Genomic DNA, 22,858 nt, shown 5'->3' on the forward strand with positions numbered 1-22,858 from the left:
GCAGTTTGACTGGTACCATACTAGCATTTGAACAAGTTTAGCAAGTCTCAATGAGCCAAGCTTGTACTAGTTAGTAGTGCAACACCTAGAACTAAATTAGTAGTTTAGTTAGGTTTTTGAAATCAATAGAATTATAACACGATTGAGAATAAACTCCTGTTTTAAGTGTGATTACCTGTACTTGTTTCTCTTTCTCCATATCAAGATTGTAACGCAGTTCCCTGGTTTTAGGACGTTCTATTTCTAATAACTTTTGTCTTTCCATCTCTTTCTCCATTTCAGCCACTCTCTCCCTAATTATTTATTGGACAATGCTCAGTTTGACAATACAAAAAATAAATACAACTCGAAACAGGCAGAAAAATCCTTTAGCAAGGAGCTAATACCTATCAAGTTCTTGCAAAATTTCTGTTTCCCGTAAAGCAGCTTCGTCCAAATATGTTTGACGATCATGTCTCATTAGTAGTTTCCTTTGCCTATTGGCTTGGATATCTTAGTTTGGACTTTTCTCTGATAACACATAGGTAAAACAAAATTTCAAATACTTTAGCCACAAGTTTTCAAACACTTCATACCTATGGACATATAAATGTTGTAAGTGTATGAAGGAAACAATTAGCATTCCCTTCCAAGTAGAAAAGAGGAAATTTATAATCACTTACATGGTACGAATGCACTCTCTGATCTGCTGAATCCTTGAAACATCCTTTGCGCTGGCGGAGAAGTTCACATTTTGTAATTGAAACATCCGTGAAGACACCACATATACGCCAACTGAAATCAAAAACCAACATACATCGGACCTATACCTTCGCCGTTACATACAACCACTGCGAAAACCCCGTCCGAGAAGGTTGTCGCCGCCGCTGAAAACATCCCCAAGGTTCATCACCTTCGAAATCAAAGCTCTCTCACGCGGAATCACCACCATCGTGAATTCAGCATCCCTCCCCTCTTAGTCGCCGTCAGTCACTTTGATTTTCGTTCCAAGCGCTTCAGTTTTAATTGTTTTATCTCTTTTTATTTGATTTTCCTGAAGTGCAAAATTGATTTGATGGAAAAGAGAATAGCGTAAAACTTAATATTGGGTGACGTGGCCAAGAGCTTCAATTTCTTCTCAGATCTTCAATTTCTTCACTCAATTTCAAACATGATAAAAGAGCTTCTTCATAAAGACCCTTCCTCCATTTTCAACCTTCTCAAATCTTACGCCCTTTCTCCCAATAATATCCTCAAAGCCAAAGACTTCTTCCACCAAATTCAAAAACCCACTTTATCCCATTGGAATCTCATGATTCGTGGTTGGTCCCAAACCGACAACCCCATTGAAGCCATTCGCACTTACAACCTCATGTATAGCCAAGGCCTAATTGGTAACAATATCACATACCCTTTTCTCCTCAAGGCATGTGCTCGTATTCCTAATGTTTCCTGCACCAGAATGGTTCATGCTCGTGTTTTGAAACTTGGGTTTGACTCTGTTCTCTTTGTTTCCAACGCTTTGATTCATGGGTATGCAGGATTTGGTGAATTGGGTTTTGCGCGTAAGGTGTTTGATGAAATGTCTGAACGAGATTTGGTTTCTTGGAATTCTTTGATATGTGGGTATGGTCGGTGTAAGAGGTATAGTGAGGTTTTGGATGTTTTTGAAGCAATGAGGATGGCTGGTGTGAAGGGTGATGCTGTGACAATGGTAAGAGTTGTTTTGGCTTGTTCTGTTTTGGGTGAGTGGAGTGTTGCTGACGCTGTGGCTGAGTACATTGAGGAAAATAAGGTGGAGGTTGATGTTTATTTGGGAAATACATTGATTGATATGTATGGACGGCGTGGTATGGTTGATCTGGCCCGGCGAGTATTTGATCGAATGCATGATAGGAATATGGTTTCTTGGAATGCTATGATCATGGGTTATGGGAAAGCAAGAAACTTGGTTGCTGCAAGGGAACTGTTTGATGGTATGCCACAGAGGGATGTGATCTCGTGGACTTCTATGATCACCGGTTACTCTCAAGCAGGTCAGTTTGCAAAGGCAGTGAGGCTTTTCAAAGAAATGATGGATACTAAGGTGAAGCCGGATAAAATAACGGTTGCCAGTGTGCTCTCTGTGTGTGCTCATATCGGATCACTTGATGTTGGAGAGGCTGTTCATGACTATATCAGGAAACATGATGTGAAGACTGATATTTATGTTGGAAATGCTTTGATTGATATGTATTGCAAGTGTGGAGCGGTTGAGAAAGCATTGGCGGCGTTTGAAGAGATGGGGAAGAAGGACTCTGTATCATGGACATCAGTGATTGCAGGCCTTGCTGTTAATGGTTATGCAGATTCCGCACTTAATTTATTTTCACTTATGTTGCAGGAAGGTGTTAGGCCTACTCACGGAACCTTTGTTGGAGTTTTGCTGGCCTGTGCTCATGCTGGAGTGGTAGATAAGGGGTTGGAATATTTTGAGAGTATGGAAAAAGTTTATGGATTAACACCGGAAATGAAACACTATGGCTGTATTGTGGATCTTTTGAGTCGCTCTGGCGATCTAGAAAGGGCATATGAGTTCATAAAGCGGATGCCTGTGGAACCAGATGTTGTAGTATGGCGGATATTGCTGAGTGCCTCTCAAGTTCATGGAAATCTATCCTTAGCTGAGATTGCCGCAAACAAGCTTCTAAAACTGGATCCTTCAAATAGTGGCAACTATATACTATCCTCTAATACTTACGCAGGATCCAATAGGTGGGAAGATGTTATTAGAATGAGAGGTCTGATGGAGGAGAGTAATGTACATAAACCATCAGGTAGCAGTTCCATAGAACTAAATGTTTTAAACCGTTCTCAGGATACGTGATTTGTTGAAGCTCAAGAGAAAACTAAATTGAACGTTATGTAAAAGGAGTTCCGAGTACTGCTATTCGTGAGATTCCGCTTCTTAAAGAAATGCAGCATAGGAAAATTGTTAGGTATAATATAATATAACTCTCTTTCTGTTTAGTGTTTATTTCTATGTGAAGTTAATTTTATGATGTAGAGAGTAGAATTGTTGTGTATATGTAGTGAATCGGAAGGTTAGAGATGTTTTTTTTTTGTTAATTGGTGTTTTTGTTAATTAGTGTTAAGTTGGATCTGGAATAGTATTGAAGCTTTTCATTTTAGTCGTCTGTAGCACCGACGCCTTTGAAACTGACACGGATATTTGTGATTACATTTAATTTATTCACTATTTGAAATTATTACCGGTGTTGATGGTGTCGTGTTTCCGGTGTCTGCGCTTCATTACAATGAATGACTGGAGGTGGCTTGATATGGTTCTTCATAAGGTCTTGAGGATTGTTTCTCGTAGTTTTCATGATCTGTTTGAAATTTTAGTTATAATCTGTACGTTTTTCTAGGACTTGAAAATGCTATTGCCATTGTGTGGTTAGTTTTGTTTGTTATGTATTTATTTTCTGAGTGCCTGTGTTGATTTTTGATATTGGCAACTGATCCTTTTCTGAGTGCCTGTGTTAATTTTAGTTATAACCTGTTTTTGATAGTTTGATTCCATTCATTGGATGTTTGTGTTTGGCAAACTGGTCGAGCAATTGGTAAAGCTTTCTTAAGTACTCAAGTATTGTTTATGTCTTTATACTCTTTATTGTTCATGTAATTGGGGTGATTGTAGGATGCATTTTCAATTGTATGAACAATTTCATTATCGAGTCTTACTTTTGAACTTACTAAATTCCTATATTTAATTGTACTATGAGAGATGAGTACTGCTTTACGTGTGGTAAAAGCTTTCCGGAAGCATACTTTTGTGGCGCTGTGTAATTTTTTTTCAATGAATTATTTTCTTTCAATTATGATGCTTTGTTAAATCTTATTCTGAATCTGTAGCCATTTCCTTCTCAAGATATGTTTGGTGGTTGTTTGTGTGGATGACAGGTTACAGGATGTAGTGCACAGTGAGAAGCGATTGTATCTGGTTTTCGAGTATCTGGACTTAGATCTGAAGAAGCATATGGATTCATCTCCCGAGTTCATAAAAGATCCTCGACAAGTAAAAGTGGGTGGCTTCTGTGATTTTCTTATCTCTCCCTCTCTATTTCTTTTAAAATGCCACTCATGCTTTTATAGCTCAAGTTAATACTAAAATAGTGGTCAAGAATCTGATTTGGCATTAATTTTATGGTTTTTCTATCCTATGTCTTGTCCTTCCACAAATCAAATTTAAACAAAGAGTGATTGATGAATGCTTCTAAGCTTATGGTTGGCAACAAACATTTTAGCTTGTCAAATTGCAGATATATACATATCATTATAATACATTTCTTGTGAGTTTCATGACTTGTTGCAGAGTTTCGTAGGTTACAGTTTCTTGGTTATAAGATGATTTGATTATGTTTGACCAATAGCATTTTGGTTGGATCTGCCTTGTGTTTATAAATCATGTTGTTTAAATACTATTTCATGTAGATCATAAAATAGAGCTCCGCTGTGTTTGTTCAAGTTGATATAACATGGCTTATGGCTATTTAGATAATGTGCTCAAATCAGATGCAGCCCTTGCTTATTTCTTTGGTTACGGTTCTCTTTCATATTGCTTGCTCAACTTCCTCATTAGATTAATGTACTATCCAAGTGTATCTAGTCATGCATGTGCTTTTACCTCCCATTGTTTGTATTTTAACTTCTTGTTTAAGTATATCCTCGTCACATTCATAATTGATATACAATATGATTAAAAAGTAGAGCTGCTAATTTTTGTGAACTTGGCCCGTTAATTTGGATTTCTTTAATGATCTGTTTGCAGATGTTCCTTTATCAAATGCTCTGTGGAATTGCTTACTGTCATTCACATAGAGTTCTTCACCGAGACTTGAAACCACAGAATTTGTTGATAGATCGCCGTACTAATTCTCTAAAGCTTGCAGATTTTGGATTGGCCAGGGCATTTGGCATTCCTGTCAGAACATTTACACATGAGGTTTGTGTGCTTCCTTATATTTGTTTCCAGTCGTTCATTCAAGTATCAACAAACTAAAAAAAGGAGTGTAAACATGAATGAAAAATATGGCCCTCCTCTTGCTATTATTTGAGAGGAGTCAGATGACCAAAAGAGTATCACTGCTTGAACTGAGAGGACAGTGTATAAGAGAAGAAAATGGCAGAGATAAACAATGAGCACATGAAAACAAGAGGGCAGAATAAGAGAACACAAAGAAACAAGAATCACAAAGGAAGCGATAATTAGGGTAGAGAAAGGGACGGAATCAGAAAAAGGAAAAAAAGAATAGAAAAATGGGTGGACTCAAATGTAAAATAAGAGAAAATGAAAGGTAAAAAATTAGAGGACAAAAAGAGGTTAGAATAGAAAGAATGGAAGTCTCTAGAGATGGGATGTTGTCGCTTTGGAGATGGATGAGGAAAGACTCGAGTGGAAAAGGGGTTTCAACTTCTAAACTTTCTTGTGTTGGTTTAATATCATCAGTTGAATCCATCTCTCTTTTTATGTGTTCCCCCCTTGGTTTCTCTTCCATTTCCACGAGTTGTGCCATGGGTACCATGAGAATGGGGGCTGCCATGATCCTTTATTGCCAGCGTCATGAGTATGTACAACTGTAAGCCCTCACTAAGTTTTCTAAGAAGTCTCAACCTTGGCATGGGGAAGCCTCCCCTTCTCCAAACTTTGGTTAACCTATATATGTATTATCATTTTGAATAGAAACAATTAAATTAACTAAGAGCAGATTAGGAGTACATGCAAAGTCTTGCGAAAAGGTGTTTTTAAATATGGTAAACATTTTTAATATTATTTCACTGTCATTGATGATTGTTTGTAGGTAGTTACACTGTGGTACCGAGCTCCAGAAATATTGCTTGGATCTCGTCATTATTCAACTCCAGTCGATGTTTGGTCAGTGGGATGTATATTTGCAGAGATGTCAAACCGACTATCTCTATTCCCCGGGGATTCAGAGATTGACGAATTGTTTAAAATATTCAGGTGAATATCTTTATTTCCATAGGTTTATACTCTTCGTAGATCATTTAATTAACAATCATCTGATAATGCATCTTTTGATTTTAAAAGTGATATTTTTTAATATTTATAAAGCATTCGACTGTAGAAACTGAGTTCTATTTGGTAATAAACTTACTATTAAATCTACACACAGATTTGTGTTTTCTCATGTTTATATCATTTCATGGCCAAGGCCCTTTGAATGTAGTCTCATACGTAATTGAATTGTTGTGTAAATAGGCTGGTTTGCCTCATTCTTGTTTCTCTATCTGTTTAATTCCCCTTATGTATTCTTTCTCTAAACCTTAGAACTCCACCCCTTCCATATTTGAATTATTTTGAAGCTAGGAGAAAGCATGGTTACTGTTACTGATGACCTTGGTGGAATATTTATGCTAACTATTGAGTTAGTTATCTTTAGCTAAGAGTTCCACAACAGCTATAGTCTTAGTCTTAGATAGTTCTTCTCTATCTTGCCGCCTTTAAAATATCTTCACGTGGGGCTATGCTAGTGGGGGTGCAGCTGTTACTGGTGGCAGCTCTGCTACAACTGCTACTTCTGCTATCCCTGTGCGGGCAAAAGTTCCAAAATGCTCAAGAATGTTCCTAGATATACAAATGATGCGGGGGTGGAGGCATGGTATTTCCATTTATGTAGATGGCAGAAAAATGAAGTGTAAAAACTGTCCCCAAATATTTACTAGAGGTGTTTATTGATTGAAGCATCATTAAGCAGGAACACAACATTATTCTCACTATTGTAGAAATCAACCCGAGCTGAATTCAGTCACAGAGGGGGGAAGGGGAACCCAGTCCCGCCACTCTTCACTTTTTAGCAATTTTGAGCCTAGTGATTTGTCCATCTGTCACTTGATTTTAAACTTCTTTTGCTCTTTTTGTGTGTTGAAACATAAAGTGTGCACCTATACCATGTGTGTGTTTTCTGTTTGTTTGGTCTGGTCTGGTCTCTAGGACAAGCTTTTGTTGGAGCTATGACCGTCTTAGTACAATTTAAGTAGTGGTCGCTCGCAAAATATTTAAGGTTTAATTTATTAATAAGTTAGAATAATTAACATTTTCTATGCACATAGGTTAATATTAACTAATTTATGATGCTCAATTAATTATTTTTGTATTAAGTAAACTTAAGTAAACTAAAGTAAAGTCTATAAAGATTTCACGAGTTTATATGAACTCTTGAGTTTGACAAGGCAGATGATGAAAAAATATAAATGGTTTATTGTAGGATGTGATTTACAATATGAGAAAATGAAAAAATATAAATGTTTTATTGTGTGATCAATGTAGTTGACCTCAGTGGGAAAAGGTTTTTGTAGCAGTTACTGAGGTGGATGGTGGATGTTCGTCCCCTTTAGAATCTAACTATTGTGCTAGAGTTTTAGTATAAATTGCAGTCCTGGCCTGGCTACTGCACAAACTAAAATTGTGATTGGCTCTTGAAATCTTCAAGCTGAGCTTTCATTCCTAGTTGTTTCTTCAACAATTCTTGCCATCCTTTGCAATCAATCATTATAGTCTACATTTAACTACAAAATTGGTTAGCTTTGTTTTTGTTTAAGTTTTTGTTTCTTTTCATAGTGACTATGGCTGGACTTTGAGATGTGCAAGCATCTTGTTTAAAATGATAAACATGATTAGCTTTAAATAAAAGGAAATGAAATATGAACAACTTTGTCTTGATTGTAACTGGACTTTCAGATGTGCATGCATCTTGTTTCAAATGATAAAGATGAAGCTTTAAAAAATAGAAAAGAAAAATAAACGAAATATGAACATCTGCCTTGATTGTAACTGGACTTTTAGATGTGCAAGCATCTTATTTCAAATGATAAACATGATTAGTTTTTAGAAAAAAGAAAAAAATATGAACAACTTCGTCTGTTATCATTATGATTATTGCATTTGAACTTGTGGAAAGCCATCAATTCTTTTAAACTTTATAATGAGTTCTTTCAAAAATTTCTTTTGCTGAAGTAATAAAAAAAGCAAGACCTTTTTTTTTTTGGTTTCAGGATGTTATGGCTGTGAGGGCAGTATTTTTCAGTGAGATTTGAATTCTGAGATAGCATTTCCTTCCTCTTGCTATTTTCCTTTCTTTTTAGTTTAGCATCTCTTGTTTACTGGCTGAAATGGATAGCAAAGGAGTTCTTAATGGTGATTTTTTAATCTAACAATTTCTGTAGCATGCCATGAATTTACAAATTCTAGTTGACATAAACATCTGTTAAATAGATTTGAAAAATGGGACCATAAGAAAACATTCCTTACTTTCTAACAGGGATGTATATAATAAATAATCAAATTTGCATATAGTTGTTATATATTTACGTATTGTTCTTTATATGAAGAATCTTGGGCACCCCAAACGAAGGTACATGGCCAGGAGTAACTTCATTGCCTGATTTTAAATCAACATTTCCCAGGTGGCCAGCTAAGGTAAGCAAATGGCTGTTTGTTCTTCATCTGAATTGATGTAATCTTTATTACTATAACAATTCAACCTTATCTCATACTTTGCAGGACCTAGCGGCCGTGGTTCCAAATCTTGAGCCAGCTGGTCTTGATCTTATTTCTGTAAGTGCAATATGTGTTGCAACATTCTTTTTCTTGCCATTATTAAAAATTAGTGTAATAAGTTTATATTTCATTTTCCACCAACTTCAGTCTCTTAGGCTCCATCAGTCTTAGTCTGTGTTATTGGGATAAAACAAAAACTAGTTTATTTTGTTTTTAATCATGAGACAGCACTTTTTTATTTTGTTGAAAAATTAACAAAACCAGAGAAATTTATTTAGAAGCAAAAATCTAAAGATAAAAATTAGATGGTAGTCATCCTTTCTGCTTCTGATCCTAGCTTAGAAAACACGGTACTTCATGAGGTTAAAGATTATCATTTACGGGGAATTTCATTAAGAAGGCATTCTTATATTAAGTGTCTGAATCATAATGAATGACATACTGAATAAAAATAACAGGGGCAGCGCTCCAGATTTACAGCCATTAAATTTTCTTGTTTCTTTTTTTGGTTGTAAACATGTGAATTTTATTTATATTTTCATTTGCACAAAACACTTGTGTTAGAATGTTTTAATGTGAGTGTTTCTCATCATTCTTTTAGTAATGTTCAACTCGTTGAAAGCAGAGGAAAAATAAAAGGAATATTCTTTGGTTATTAATCCTCTATCAGTTTTTATCCCTTCTCATTTTGCATGAATTGTATGCATTTTAGATTTTAGATACTGAAGTATTTGTCAGTTTGTCAGCCATTTCTATTATTTTCCTATGGTGCTGACTGTATTGTATATGTTTATCTATTGTATTTCAGAGCATGCTTTGTTTGGACCCCAGCAAAAGAATCACCGCCAGGAGCGCAGTGGAACATGAATACTTCAAAGACATTAAATTTGTACCCTAATTCCACATCTTAATGGTAAAGGTGTTTATAGCAATATGTGCAGAATTTATGAATTTTGATTTTGCAAGAAATGGGTGTGCTATTTTTGTTATTTTCTTCAACAACTTGGGATACTGTCAGATTTTAATTTTTTGTCCTAAAATATTTCAGATTCAATTCAGTGTGATATGATAATAGTATTTGGCATATGACCTTTTTTTTTTTTTGTTGAACTCTGAATACCAATATACAGGTAACTGTTCAGTTTGCTGGATTTATGATCATTCTTCATGCACAATCTATAGATTGCAAGATGTAAACTTTTTCCAATGCATAATTATCATCTTCTCTGGGATAGTAAATTTCAAAATCATATTTGCAATATAGAAGCAGGTTTATAAGTCCACCCTTCTCATATCACTGGCTCATAAACTTGTCTTCCCATGGACACAAATTAGTAATTTTTCTATGCTACTTCAAATCTTTATCAATGAAATACACATCAAATTTTGGACAAAAGTCCAACAAATATGAGATGGACTAACACTTTGTAATCCCTTATCAAAATAACTTCTTAACTTGTGTTTCTCATTTTTGAAAATATACCAACAATCTCTAGCAGCTGTAATCCTAAAAGGAATTGGAAATCTAGGTTGTGTTAACAAAAGAGCAGAGATTCTAGGGTTTTTATTAGAATAACAAAAGTAGGAATAATAAGGATTACAATAGAGTATAAAATTTAAAAGACTAAACCATCTTTACTAATATATAATATTACATTATAATATAATAATAATAATATTATTTAATAGAATGTGTCTTCGTGACAAATCAACAATATGCAAAGAGGAAGATACGAACGGTAGAGTAATCATTCTATGTTTAAATTGGTGACAATTAATCTCAATGTGTTGGGTACATTCATGAAATACCGAGTTGTGAGCAATTTGATACATGAGAGTTGGTTTAAAAATAGTGACACCCATGTCCAAAAGTAGCCAGCGCAACTAAATTATTTCAATGAATGCCATAGCACGGTACTCAGCTTCTGTAGAAGAGTGGAATAGAATATCATGTTTCTTATTTTTCCAAGAAATAAAATGAGTCTCCAAGAAAGATACAAAAATCTATGGTAAACTTATGTTCTATTAAGTCACCAACTCAATAAGCATCAGAATAAGCATGTAACTCTAATGAGGACGACGAGGAAAATAAAAGGCTCTGAAACTGAGTTTCTCGAAGATAGCAAAGAAAGCAAAGAACAACCGCCCAATGTACTGGAGTGGAAGAGACATCTACATGGAGTATCTAGAGGGTTTTGTAGAGGACAAGTTTAAAGTGTGTCTTTTAATTTTTTTTTATATGGGTTGAAACAAATCCCAAAAAAGTTATATCATCAATTTAATGAATTCCTTCTAAACAATGATTTGTGATGATAGGAGATAACATTTGTGTTTACATATTGAAGAGGAATAAAAAAATATTCTCTACCTATGGATGACATCTTAACCAAAAGTTTTAGTAAGGATGAGATCAACATACTTAAGGATAAGATTAAAAGTTAATTAGAGATTAAGGACCTTGATGTTGCTACTAGAAGATTTGGGAGGTTGTAGTTAGAGGCTGATGAAAGGGTGAATTGTTTTTATCTCATCAAGGATACATGATGAAATTGGTGGAGGAGTTTAGGATAAGTGATTCCAAAACTGATGGGTATTCCTTTGTCATCACACAAAACTTTGTGTCATGCAATGTTTTTGATTCGAAGACGAGAAGAAACATATGGGAAGCAATCCTTATGCAAGTGAGATTGGAAGCATAATGAATGACATAGTTTGTAGTAGGTTACACTTAGCAGATGAAATTAGTATATTGATTAGACTTATGAAAAATCTGAGTTGTGTGCATTAGAAAAATTTGAAGTGGGTTTTGAGATACTTAAATGGATTCAAGAGGAAGACACTTTGGAGGGATATAATGATCCTTTGATATCTTTTTACTTGACTGATATGTGCAACACCTCTTGCAGGTACATATGGCCTATCTAGTCATCATGTTATACAAATGACACGCTTGAATATGATGCAACATCTTGAGTATTCCAATTCCAATATTCATGCTCACTGATTGTAACATTTTTTTTTGCAAAAATATTATGAGTCCCAAAAGGTTATATAACTTGTATGAACATGCAATGTGGTAACTTACAAGAATCATGACTTCACTCTTATCTTTAAGGTTCTTCTTTAGCCTAAAATGTGTTTGGAACATAAAGATCCAACTATCCATAAGTGCATCATAGATGGAATATAACATGACCATATTTCCTCTAAAGCCATGTCTAATATTTTTGTTGGATTTCGATCGAGCATATACCAGGACGTTGTGACAACCTCATCCCAAAAAACGCGTGGAAGTTTCTCTTCTTTCAACATGCATATGATCATGTTCATGATAGTCATGTTCCCATTCTAAGTAAAGACCTTTATGTTGAAGGGTGTATGGTGCAGTGATATCATTCCAATCTATTCGCAAAAGAATTCAAATTCTATTGAAGTGTATTCACTACGTCTGCCACTTATAAGAATCTTTAGTTGCCTTTCTTCTATTTTTCTGCCATTTCTTTAAACTTCGTTAAAATTTAGAGCACATCATCTTTGTTTTTTATTAGATAGACCTACATCATTCTACCCAACTCATCCACAAAAGAAACAAAGTATCTAATCCTCCTAATGATAGTGTATCAAGGCACCACACACGTAATTATATATCACATAAAGTTTACCTTGAGCTCTCATTTGAGTATAAGAAACTAAATCTTTCTCTGATGCTTGACTATCAAGCAATTATTGCACACATCTACAAGAAATCTGATACTGGGAAAATCATGTATTATTTCCATTGATTTTAAGGTACATAGACTCTTAAAATCATGTATTATTTCCCTAAGAATTAAGACAATGAAAATCTGATGTATTGATATAGACTTGAAAGGTTCTATTTTGAGAAAAAGAAAATGCCAAAATAGTTTTTTGATGTGTATCAAAGACCTCTACCTCATTTTTGAAAAGGTGCATAGTAAACCCCTTCTAAAGAATTTCACCTATGATTAACAAGTTACTTTTCATGTTTATAACATATAACACACTAGTGATAAGTTCTTTATTTCCTTTCCTACCTTTTATAAAAACATCACAAACTCCATTTTTTTAGAATCATTGGCAAATGTTATCTTTATCTTTTTTGAATCATCAATATTGACTAACCATTTTTGATGTCTTTTCATGTAATTTGAGCAATATTTGCCCAAATATTATGTATATATTCTTCTAAGTTCATCATTTGTCTTACACTCAACTATAAAGTGTCAAAAACATCGACAATTACATCATTGAGTGCAATTCTGATTAATTGGTTTTTTTCTTTTTTGATCTTGATGAGAATTATTGTTTATTGAAAAAGATTCATGTTGATAATCTTTTTTGGAGTTATATTTTTGAGATCCCCCTTTCTCTGATTTATTTTTTCCTTCCACTTTAAACCACCATCTTTCTTGGATTCTTGAGCCTGTATTCCTTACTCAGTCATTCATTCTTTGAAGGAATCTTTGTTCATGTGGTTCCAAAGAACCCTACTATTCCTCAACCTTCACGATGACCAAATCCTTATTTGGAGGTGACACTGGACATCACCCTGTTCACAAAGGTTTGATTAGTAACAACTTTACCACAACCCTTCTTTTGATTAATGGCCTGTATGAAACTATTGAAATACTAACAACCTTCTTATTGTTTCACATCTTGCTCCAAAACTCCTCGAGATGTCATTAAAGAAGGTTGCGTTAGTCTTGTTGTTGATTACTTGGGAGTGCTATGTAGTGAGGCACCACCACTTGTCCGTTCTTGCATGGGTGCTTATTATAAGCTAGAATGGATGCACAAGTTATTTACACGTCATCGATCTTCTTCTAGATGGGACTGTGCAACCAAGCGTATATGTTGATGCTGGTAGGTTTCATGATTTTTGCCAACACGAATTTTACGCCTGTCGAGGAACCGTACGTGTTACTATTTATATACTTGAACGGATGTGGGAAGTATAGTTAGCGAGCAGATGCGTCGCTCACCCTCTATAGATATCTCAAAGGTTCTTCCATGTTCACTTCAATAATGCGCCTCAAAGCAGCTCGAGATACTGATCCACGTAGATTACCATAAAATGAACTAGTGTGCACGTACTTAACTTCATCAAAAATTTCTTTGAAACTATGCTCTAATGTTGCCTAATTATAACTTCAAGTTGTTATTCATAGCCTACCAACATCTGACCATGTCACCTATATTAATCTCTAACATCCGCCTTAACTTCCGATGAGAAGACTAAACCCTAAAATAAAAATAAAAAAATCAAACTAACACATAAAACAAATACAAACTAAAAATACTAATGGTACATTCTTATTAGGTGTGATATTACCCTAATGCAGCACTCGATTAATCCATGCTCTAATAAATCTATGTCTATTAGGAGTCAACCATGTGTCTTTCACATAATCAATAAATTCACTACAATTTAGATATGCTTGCTCAAGATGTTGCAACTGTTGATCATTCTCAACCTTATCACTAGCCCATGCAATTTTCATCCATAATGTGTCTACTGGGCATGTTATTCACCACATATTACTTGCCTTTTGAACTAATATTTTGTTGATATGAAATTGACTAAGAAAATTAATCGTCTTTGGAAACATAACCTTAATTGCTTTCATCAAAGCAAGATCTCTATCAGTTAAAATCACTAGTGGACACAATTTTTTTCACAAACAATTGTTTCTGCATATCCAACACCCAACAAAAGTCCTATGTCTGCTTAGATTCCATATCGACAAATGCAACATTAAATGTCAACTCGATTGATGTCATGCCAACTATTTCAAATATAGGTTGTCTATATTTGTTTGTTTTGTAAGTGATGTCCATAACTAACATAATAGAAAAAATATTTGAATCTGGACGGGCCCAAAAAAAACTATCACAACTTCTGAGTCATCTCTTTTTCTACTCCAATAAATGTAGCCTGCATCCTCTATCAGCTTAAACAAATGTTGTATCTCACTTCTATGACCTCTTATCTCTTTTTGTAACTTACTCTTATGCTTATATATTTGCGTGATCTGAGTGACATTCTCTGAATCTCACTTTTACAAGGAAAGCAATATGTGTCTAGGCGGAACATGTCTTTTTGTCAAATCAACAACATGTTGCTTCTCATCTATGCTCGGTCAACCAACAAAGAAATGACCTTTTAATCTACCAGGTAAATCATGGTTAGGAACAACATTTTACATTAACCTTCCATCCTGACCCATCTTTCGACGGTGTCAACTTGATTTGGAATGAACATCCACATTTTTTAATGGCACTTTGTGTTCTACTATCTGTATCCATATATTTTCTTCTTTTATCACAGTCACATATTAATTTGTTGCTTCTCCCTCTCTCGCCAATTTCGATATCCGAACGAGTGATGATAATAATTACTTTATTTCTAATTCCAACCTCTTTAATCCACCTTATCACCTATTTTGAAAGTATTATTTAGAATCTTTGTGTAGTTGAGAATGCATTAAATGTATCTACACATATTTTGTTTTTATCGCATATTTATAAAGGAATTTCCATAGTTGCACCATAAAAAACAAATAAAATTAAAAAAAGACTATCGAATAACTTACGATTAAGTTATCCGGTTACCAAAACATAGATCACCAAATAACTTAACAACGAATTTTTTGGTACACAAATTCATCTATAATGGATAACATTGTATAAAGTTATCCGGTACAGTTTTAACAAAAATAAAATACAAATCGGATAACATAATTTCAAATTATCCGGTAAAAAAATATACCAGATAAAATTTCTAATAGTTATTCGATACACATTTATAAGGCCTAAAGTAAATTTCTTCGAATTTTTGGAATATTTAAATAAATATTAAAAAAATGAAAATTCATATAAAAATAAAATTGAAACATTTCATAGGAGTACGAGAATAATTATAGTCTATAAAGAGTTGAGGTAAAATTCTCTCGCAAAATAACTAGTGTGATGAAATATAGCTCTCCCATGTTTCGTTTTTAGGGCCTTAATTATTGACAGCTCCTTTTTTCCTACTACATGCAGACTTTGAAAGTTTATTTTTCATTGACAAAAGTTGCTCAGTTTTTTTTCCAGAATAATTATAAAAAAAAAATTAAAACTCTAACAATAAAATTCCCGAGGATCTTATAGAAAACCTGTGTCAACAATGCTAGAAAAAGTAATGCGAATCCATAATACATGGATCAAAAAGATTAATAATGCAATATGTCATTACAAAAAAAAAAAACTATACTCCTAGGGATTCCTTATATTTTCTTCAGAAGATGCATTATGTCATTGGAAGCACATGTAACAATTAAATGCAACATACACTTGTTCAAAAACTAAATTAAATGTAACACACACGTTACGCAAATTGCTTCAAATTTATTATTAAAACAGTTAAAATACAAAACTGATTAAACTAAAATACACAGTAAGTTGTGGATATATTAATTATCTATTCCTCTTGTTACGAAGAAATACTTCAATATTAAATGTAGATCGAATGAAGTATACTGCAATATAAAGAAAATGAGTCAAGTACAGTTCAATTTCTCAAACCGTTGGCTGTTTCAGATACTGTTATATTGCATCATGTTATGAAAGATTATTTTTTCTTATTATGTTTCTGGTATAGTACCAGGACAACTATGCAAACATGTTACAGTAAGGGCATTAATTAAGATTGTCTCATTAATTCTAGAAGATTCTCATTCACAAAAGCCATAGTGGTGAAATAAAATTATATATATATATATATATATATATATATATATATATATATATATATATATATATATATATATATATATATATATATATATATAAGTAAAGATCAAATTTCACTCTAAGAGTCACACCACGAGTTATACTCGCTCATAATTTTATTTTGAATAAATATTTTTTAAAATCAACCGTTGGATTGAAACATAATACCATATAGATCATACCTATAAAATTTAAGATTAATCTATAATAATTACTATGTCAATGAATTACATCAAAACTAATGTTATATGAAAGTTCATTTTGACATTAATCTTTTGATATCTTGATGGTATAGTAAATCATTATAGATTAATATCAAACTTTATAGGTATGATATATATGATATTATGTTTCAATCTAACGGTTAATTTTAAAAAAATATTAATTCAAAATGAAGTTAAGAGCGAGAATAACTCATGGTATAACTCTTCGGGTGTAATATATATATATAAGGGATATTTTTACTCCAAAAATAAGTTATTAACACTTACTCCACATCTTGACTATTAATTCTTCTCAATCTGATGGTTAAAAATAATAAGTGTTCCGAGCTGGACCGAGCAGATCCAAGGACGGGCATACCCAATTCAAGGTCCAAGCCCAAACACGCTTGCTCCCCTTGGTGACCGTTGGAGCTTCAGCCCCACATGCTCCACGAAGAGCACGTGGTCACCCACTAGCAAGAATTTCGGCCACCATATCCGAACCCTACGGTCGGTTTAACTAGGATATAAGTCTCTTGCTAACTCTGCCCTACCACGTGACATCGTGGAAGTTTCCTTTGTTTTGGGCCTCCAGTGATCCAGCCCAAAATAAGGAAATTTTGGCCCCGCGTTGTGGGCTATAAATACGCTCTTTCATTAGAGGATCAAGTAATTCATTCATTCTCACATAATCTCTGTACTTGCACTCCTTTGATCTCCTTCTCTCTTTGACATCAGAGTACCTTGAAGGTACACCCCCCATTCACTCAAAGTCCAACAGTTGAAGGCCATTGACGATCCAGTCTGATCAGGTACGATCATTAAGTAATATTTTTCTTTCTCCATATTTAATTACTTATTATTTCTAGTCATTAGATTTAAAACAATTAATAGTCAAGATGTGTAGTAAGTATTAATAACTTACTCTTGGAGTAAGAATATCCCTTCTTTTATATATATATATATATATATATATATATATATATATATATATATATATATATATATATATATATATATATATATGACTTTTTTTGAATGAATATGTAGTGTTAATGTCTCTTTGATCCATGAACATTTGATTCCATAACACTTCTGGCTCTCCCAAGACTCCAAACTCCCAAGTGGTATCAGAGTCATGGTTAGACACGGTGGGTGAATGGATCCTAATGTGAAACTAGGCTAGTGATGTGGTCTCATGGGTGCATGAACGTTTAGTCCATTGTCACTTCTGGACGTACGCTTCGCTCTTTAGACTCCTACCTTGAATCAAGGTTAGTGATGTGGTCTCTTGAATCGATGAATGTTTAACTTATTGACACTTTCAAGTGCTTCGCTCCTCGGATTCTCCACCAAATAACATCAGGGTCATGTTAAGCTCGATGTAGGAGCAGAAGTGGATCCTAGTGTGAATTAAGACTGATGATATGTGTGATCCATACTTGTGAGAGAGATTGTTGAAATTCAAATGTGAGTGGTTAGGTGTCACATCAACTAGAAATGAAGGAGAAAAGACTTATAGGTCTAATGTTTTAAAATTTTGAATGAAATATGTGAAATCAAAGTTTTTAAATCTAAATATTTAACCTATTTAAACTTCTAATGGTTTATTTTCCGGACTCCTCCAACAAATATATTAGTATTCATTATTATATTTTGTTTGTTTATGAATCAGTATCATGGCTTACTAAAATTGGCTTCTATCTTATATATTAGTGTACCTAGGTAGTAGTTGTTAACGTGTTTCTTCCGTATAGTAGTACTAATATGTAATGGGGGAACACTACATTTGTTAAACCATTCTTCCATATTGAATTTGTCAAACCTCAACCGATCTGTTTGGTCAGACAACAACACACAGGTAATCAATTTTAACAATATTATTCTCTTACTTGTGTGTGTGTGTGTGAATACGAAACAACAACAACAAGAGATATGAACAAGAGACTATGGTGGCTTTTCTTGAACTTGAAATGCACCTAAAGGGAATAATGACATAGGATCTCTAAAGGATTCCCCAAATGAAGGACAATGGATTTAACAAATTGCATTACCCTTAGAAGTAAAGTCATATTTATAGCACATGGTAAAGAGCCACATGGCTCAAGACCCAACACTTAGTCCTGTTTTTCAGTTAATATATGTGTTTAAAGATAGAGCAAAAGGTTGTAAAAATGTTGAAGGATTGCTCACATGGAAGGGATATCAATTTCCAACTCCCAATGTGAATCTTGTATATGATTTTAATTAGCTTTAACTTTTTCTTGAGGATGTGGTCTTGATGTTAAATTACGGATCAAGTAAAGTCTAAAGATATATACCAACTTCATTAATTATAATTACTCAAATTATAAATGTAGCATAAACTATACTTTCATATCTTAAGATAAGTTTGAATTATAATTCATTGATTCTAATTATGTTAAAAGCACGTGTAGTATGTTCATTATATTATAAATAAAAATAGAGAAACACATGTATAATTTTCTTTTTATTTTTATTAAAATGAACTAAAGTGCATGCAATAAAGATATTCATTTTTAAAGAAAACAAAAAGTGTCAAGTTTTAACATTTTAAAAGGATGAATTCAAGTATCTTTGGAAAATAAGAGGGTGTTATTTCTCTTAAGAAGCAAAAAGATTAAAATGCAATTCTTAATTTCTATTAATATAGCACCCGTTTGTTATAGGTTTTTTTTTTTAAAAAAAATTTCTTTGTATCATTAAAAATGGTTTTTTAATGATTTTTTCAATAAAAAATTATTTAAAAATTATTTTTTACAAATTAAAAGAGTAGTTTGACATTCAATAACTTAAATCTGTATTATTATGATTTTTTTTAATCAAAATAATAATTTTATCGCACTAGATTCAAAAAACCTTACAAGCAATGTGATTGAAACCGATTCAACAAACCAAAACAACCTACAAACAAAAAAGCTACGCCAACATTATGGCATAAGAATGATCCCTAATTGTTTCCTAATTTTGGTCTTCATCCAACAACGATACACTACTACATCGATAATTTTGTTAACAATAGTGTTGTCCTCAATCTTTCCACCAAAACTCTTCAAATTTCAGAATTTCCAGCATTCATAAATTGTTTCAGTGAAAGCACATTGAACAATCTTCCTCTTTTAGCCTTTCTGTTTGCATATGCTGGTAATCCAAACAAATTCCTGATTTCAGCCACCTGGGTTATGATGGACATTCATCCAACTAAGTACTTTAGTCTATATAGGGAGCACACTAGGACACTCAAAAAACAAGTGATAGTCTCAATATTCCTGCAGAAGCAACAATCAACATTACTAAAAGGTGTGGATAGCCCTCGGTCTAGTCATGTTATCAAACATAATAGATCTACAAGGAACAAGATTAGCAACTTTAAGGATAGCAAAATAAATTTTCCTGATTTGGAAGTTGTCACTTTGTTTCATGTTAATCAAGTCTGGAAGATCCTTGACAGTCTCTCCAACTTTCATCAGATTTTTCATAATCCAAGAGCTTGACTTCTTTATATCCATAGTCATAATATCCTTACCTTTAGAATAATAATAATGCATCCATCGATTCCATAAACTATCAGTCTTGCCTAATAAGTTCCAGAGATTCTTTGCGAAACAAGCTTTATTACACTCATTGAGGGAGACAATATTGAGACCTCCTTTATTCTTAGGGGCACACACTTTTTGTCATGCCACAAGGGATTCCTGATAATCACATCAGTACCTCCAGATTGCCTCCACTATCTTGATAACTTGCTTTGGGAGAGGACATTGCATCTAGAAATTGCCAATAGCAAACACCACACTTTTTATGAGTTGTGTTTTGCCAGCAAAGCTTAGTAATCAAGAGATCTAGTGTAACACCCTTTTGACCCACAAGGAATATTCTCAATATACTATGAATTACATCAAAACAAAATCACCAACAAGGATGTCACATCGTCATATAAACTTCACAATAATAAACGTCCTGCTCTGTAATACGGGTTGCATCAATTTTAAAACATACGTCGGATGACAAGTCAACATGATTGTTCAAATACTTCACAGCGGAATTCACAATCTCATCTCAAATCCAAGTATTTAAAACAAAACTCCATTAAAATTTATAATCATCAAGATTAACACCAAACAACTCCTCAAATAACAGAATCAACATAAATATGTCTAAAATGACAAAGATTAAAACTCAAGCATCCCCGACCCGATGTTACGTATCAGAGCAAGACTCCCTCATTTTAAGCAAACGATAAAAAGGTCTCCACGAAGTTATACTCTAACTTCGGCGGACTACTCCTGAATATATGCGCGTTACCCACGTGGAGACAACATTCAAACAGAAAGGGTGGGTATTTTATAATTATTGTATAAGACATAAGAAATAAATATAGTAGTGGTACACAAATAATCAACAACTATACATATACCGATACAACATATCCTCATCTCGCATATTTACTAACACCTGCACATCATCATCTATTCACAACCTCGTCACACCAACCAATCGCAAATCATCATTTAATTCATCATTCACATCACAATTAATCAAACATCAACCAATCATGCAATGTCACAAACAATGCAATGCAACACCAATAGACTCATGCATGTGGTACCAACACTTTACGGATGACTCAGTCATCGTTCTCCAAAGATCTCCACCATAGGATCGATTCCCGCTTGGAACCGGAGCACATCACAATATTGCACTCAATCTGCACAATGGAATTAAGGGTCGTCACTAGACCAATGGTCCTACAAACATCACTTGACTATCGTCCTACAATTATGCAATAAATACATGATGCTCAACATCACAAATTAGCTTTTTCACACATATATAATGTAGGATTTGAGTTAGGGGTACACAAATTTGAATCATCCGATTCAAATCGATCGGCCCATTATCTTTCTCATGCAAATGGACCGAGTCGGATCGGATGTTGGATTGACTCAGTTGTTTAATTTGAGTAGTATAGGGTTGTTTCGGTCGGACTCGGATGATTACTTTAAATCCGACGAAAACCAAAATCGACTGAATTTAACTAATAATTATTTTATTTATTTTTATTACCATATGATTGACTTAACCTTCATAATGTTATAAGATTATTATCATTTTTATAATTTAATTGTGTCATTGTGTAATCACGAAACTACGTATATAACATAAAATTTTGAGTATTATTCAATTTGTGATTTAAAGTATGACAATGGTCAAATTAACGTCAAATGATATTTAAAAGTAGGGGTGTTCGCGGTGCGGTTTGGGTGGTTTTGACAAAAAAAATCATCCGAACCGCAAGAGAAAAAATCGTGTGGTTTGGTTTGGTTCGGTTGGCTTTTAAAAAAAATCCGAACCAAACCAAACCAAACTAATGCGGTTTGGTTCGATTTGGTTGGTTCGGTTTTTTACAAATATTTTATTGACCCATACATATACATATAGATGACAACATAACTTTGTATTTAGATATTCATACACTATCAAATAACAACAAAACTCATCATATTTTGACAATAACTTTCTATTTAATATGTAAAAATTAAATTAGATAAAAGTGAAATTAATAAACATAAAATAATAGTATAAAACAATATAAAAATTATTAGAATGAAACACAAAAATAGAAGAGATAAGAGATTAGTGAAGGTGAAAGAGAAAAAACAAAGGAATTGAGAGATTATAGAAGAAAAATGCAATAAAAACGAAACTAAAATAGGGAACATTTGCATAAAAATGAGAAGGTGAAAAAGAAAGAATATAATAGAGTAGAGATTATAGAAAAAAAGGGAAGATGTATGTGGCAAAGAAGGCGCGATGATGCTATTAGAGATTTGAGAAGATCAGGACTAAAATCATATGTGTAAGGATGAGAAAATTGTTCGTAATCATAAGGCTAAGGTGTAATAGATTTAAGTTTGGGTTGGATGTGAATTAAGTAAAAGTTAGGTTGTAACATAACGCGGTTTGATTCGGTTTGGTTCGGTTTACAAAATACAAACCGCTAACCGAACCGTGCGGTTTTGTTAAAAGATGACCCAAACTAATCCGAACCAAATGCGGTTTTTTCGCGGTTTCAGTTTGGTTTGGTTTGGTTTGCGGTTTTCTATTGGGTTGATTTGGTTTTGATCACCCCTATTTAAAAGGGAAAAACTAACATGTGCCCCAAGGGCATAAGTTAATGAGATATTTATGGAAATATTTTCTTGGAACGCGTGCATTCAATGTATTGAAACTTTAAATATGACTCTATTGCATTTAATTACATTTAACTTTTTCTAATTATAGTATCCTTAACATATGC

At 33.6% G+C, this 22,858-nt stretch overlaps 1 protein-coding gene and 1 pseudogene across 1 annotated transcript; both read left to right on the forward strand.

Annotated features, from left to right (window-relative positions):
• The first annotated feature begins 1,078 nt into the window (after positions 1-1,078).
• Positions 1,079-2,887, forward strand: LOC131633426 (pentatricopeptide repeat-containing protein At2g22410, mitochondrial-like; annotated as a pseudogene).
• A 32-nt stretch (positions 2,888-2,919) lies between these two features.
• Positions 2,920-10,157, forward strand: LOC131633422 (cell division control protein 2 homolog 1-like). The gene is made up of 7 exons (XM_058904136.1): positions 2,920-2,957; positions 3,922-4,042; positions 4,790-4,963; positions 5,820-5,983; positions 8,371-8,458; positions 8,543-8,596; positions 9,348-10,157. The coding sequence occupies exons 1-7, from the start codon at positions 2,935-2,937 to the stop codon at positions 9,435-9,437; spliced, it is 714 nt and encodes a 237-aa protein (XP_058760119.1). The 5' UTR covers positions 2,920-2,934; the 3' UTR covers positions 9,438-10,157.
• The last annotated feature ends 12,701 nt before the right edge of the window (positions 10,158-22,858 follow it).

This window comes from Vicia villosa, unplaced genomic scaffold, assembly GCF_029867415.1.
Source record: "Vicia villosa cultivar HV-30 ecotype Madison, WI unplaced genomic scaffold, Vvil1.0 ctg.001123F_1_1_3, whole genome shotgun sequence".
NCBI lineage: Eukaryota > Viridiplantae > Streptophyta > Magnoliopsida > Fabales > Fabaceae > Vicia > Vicia villosa.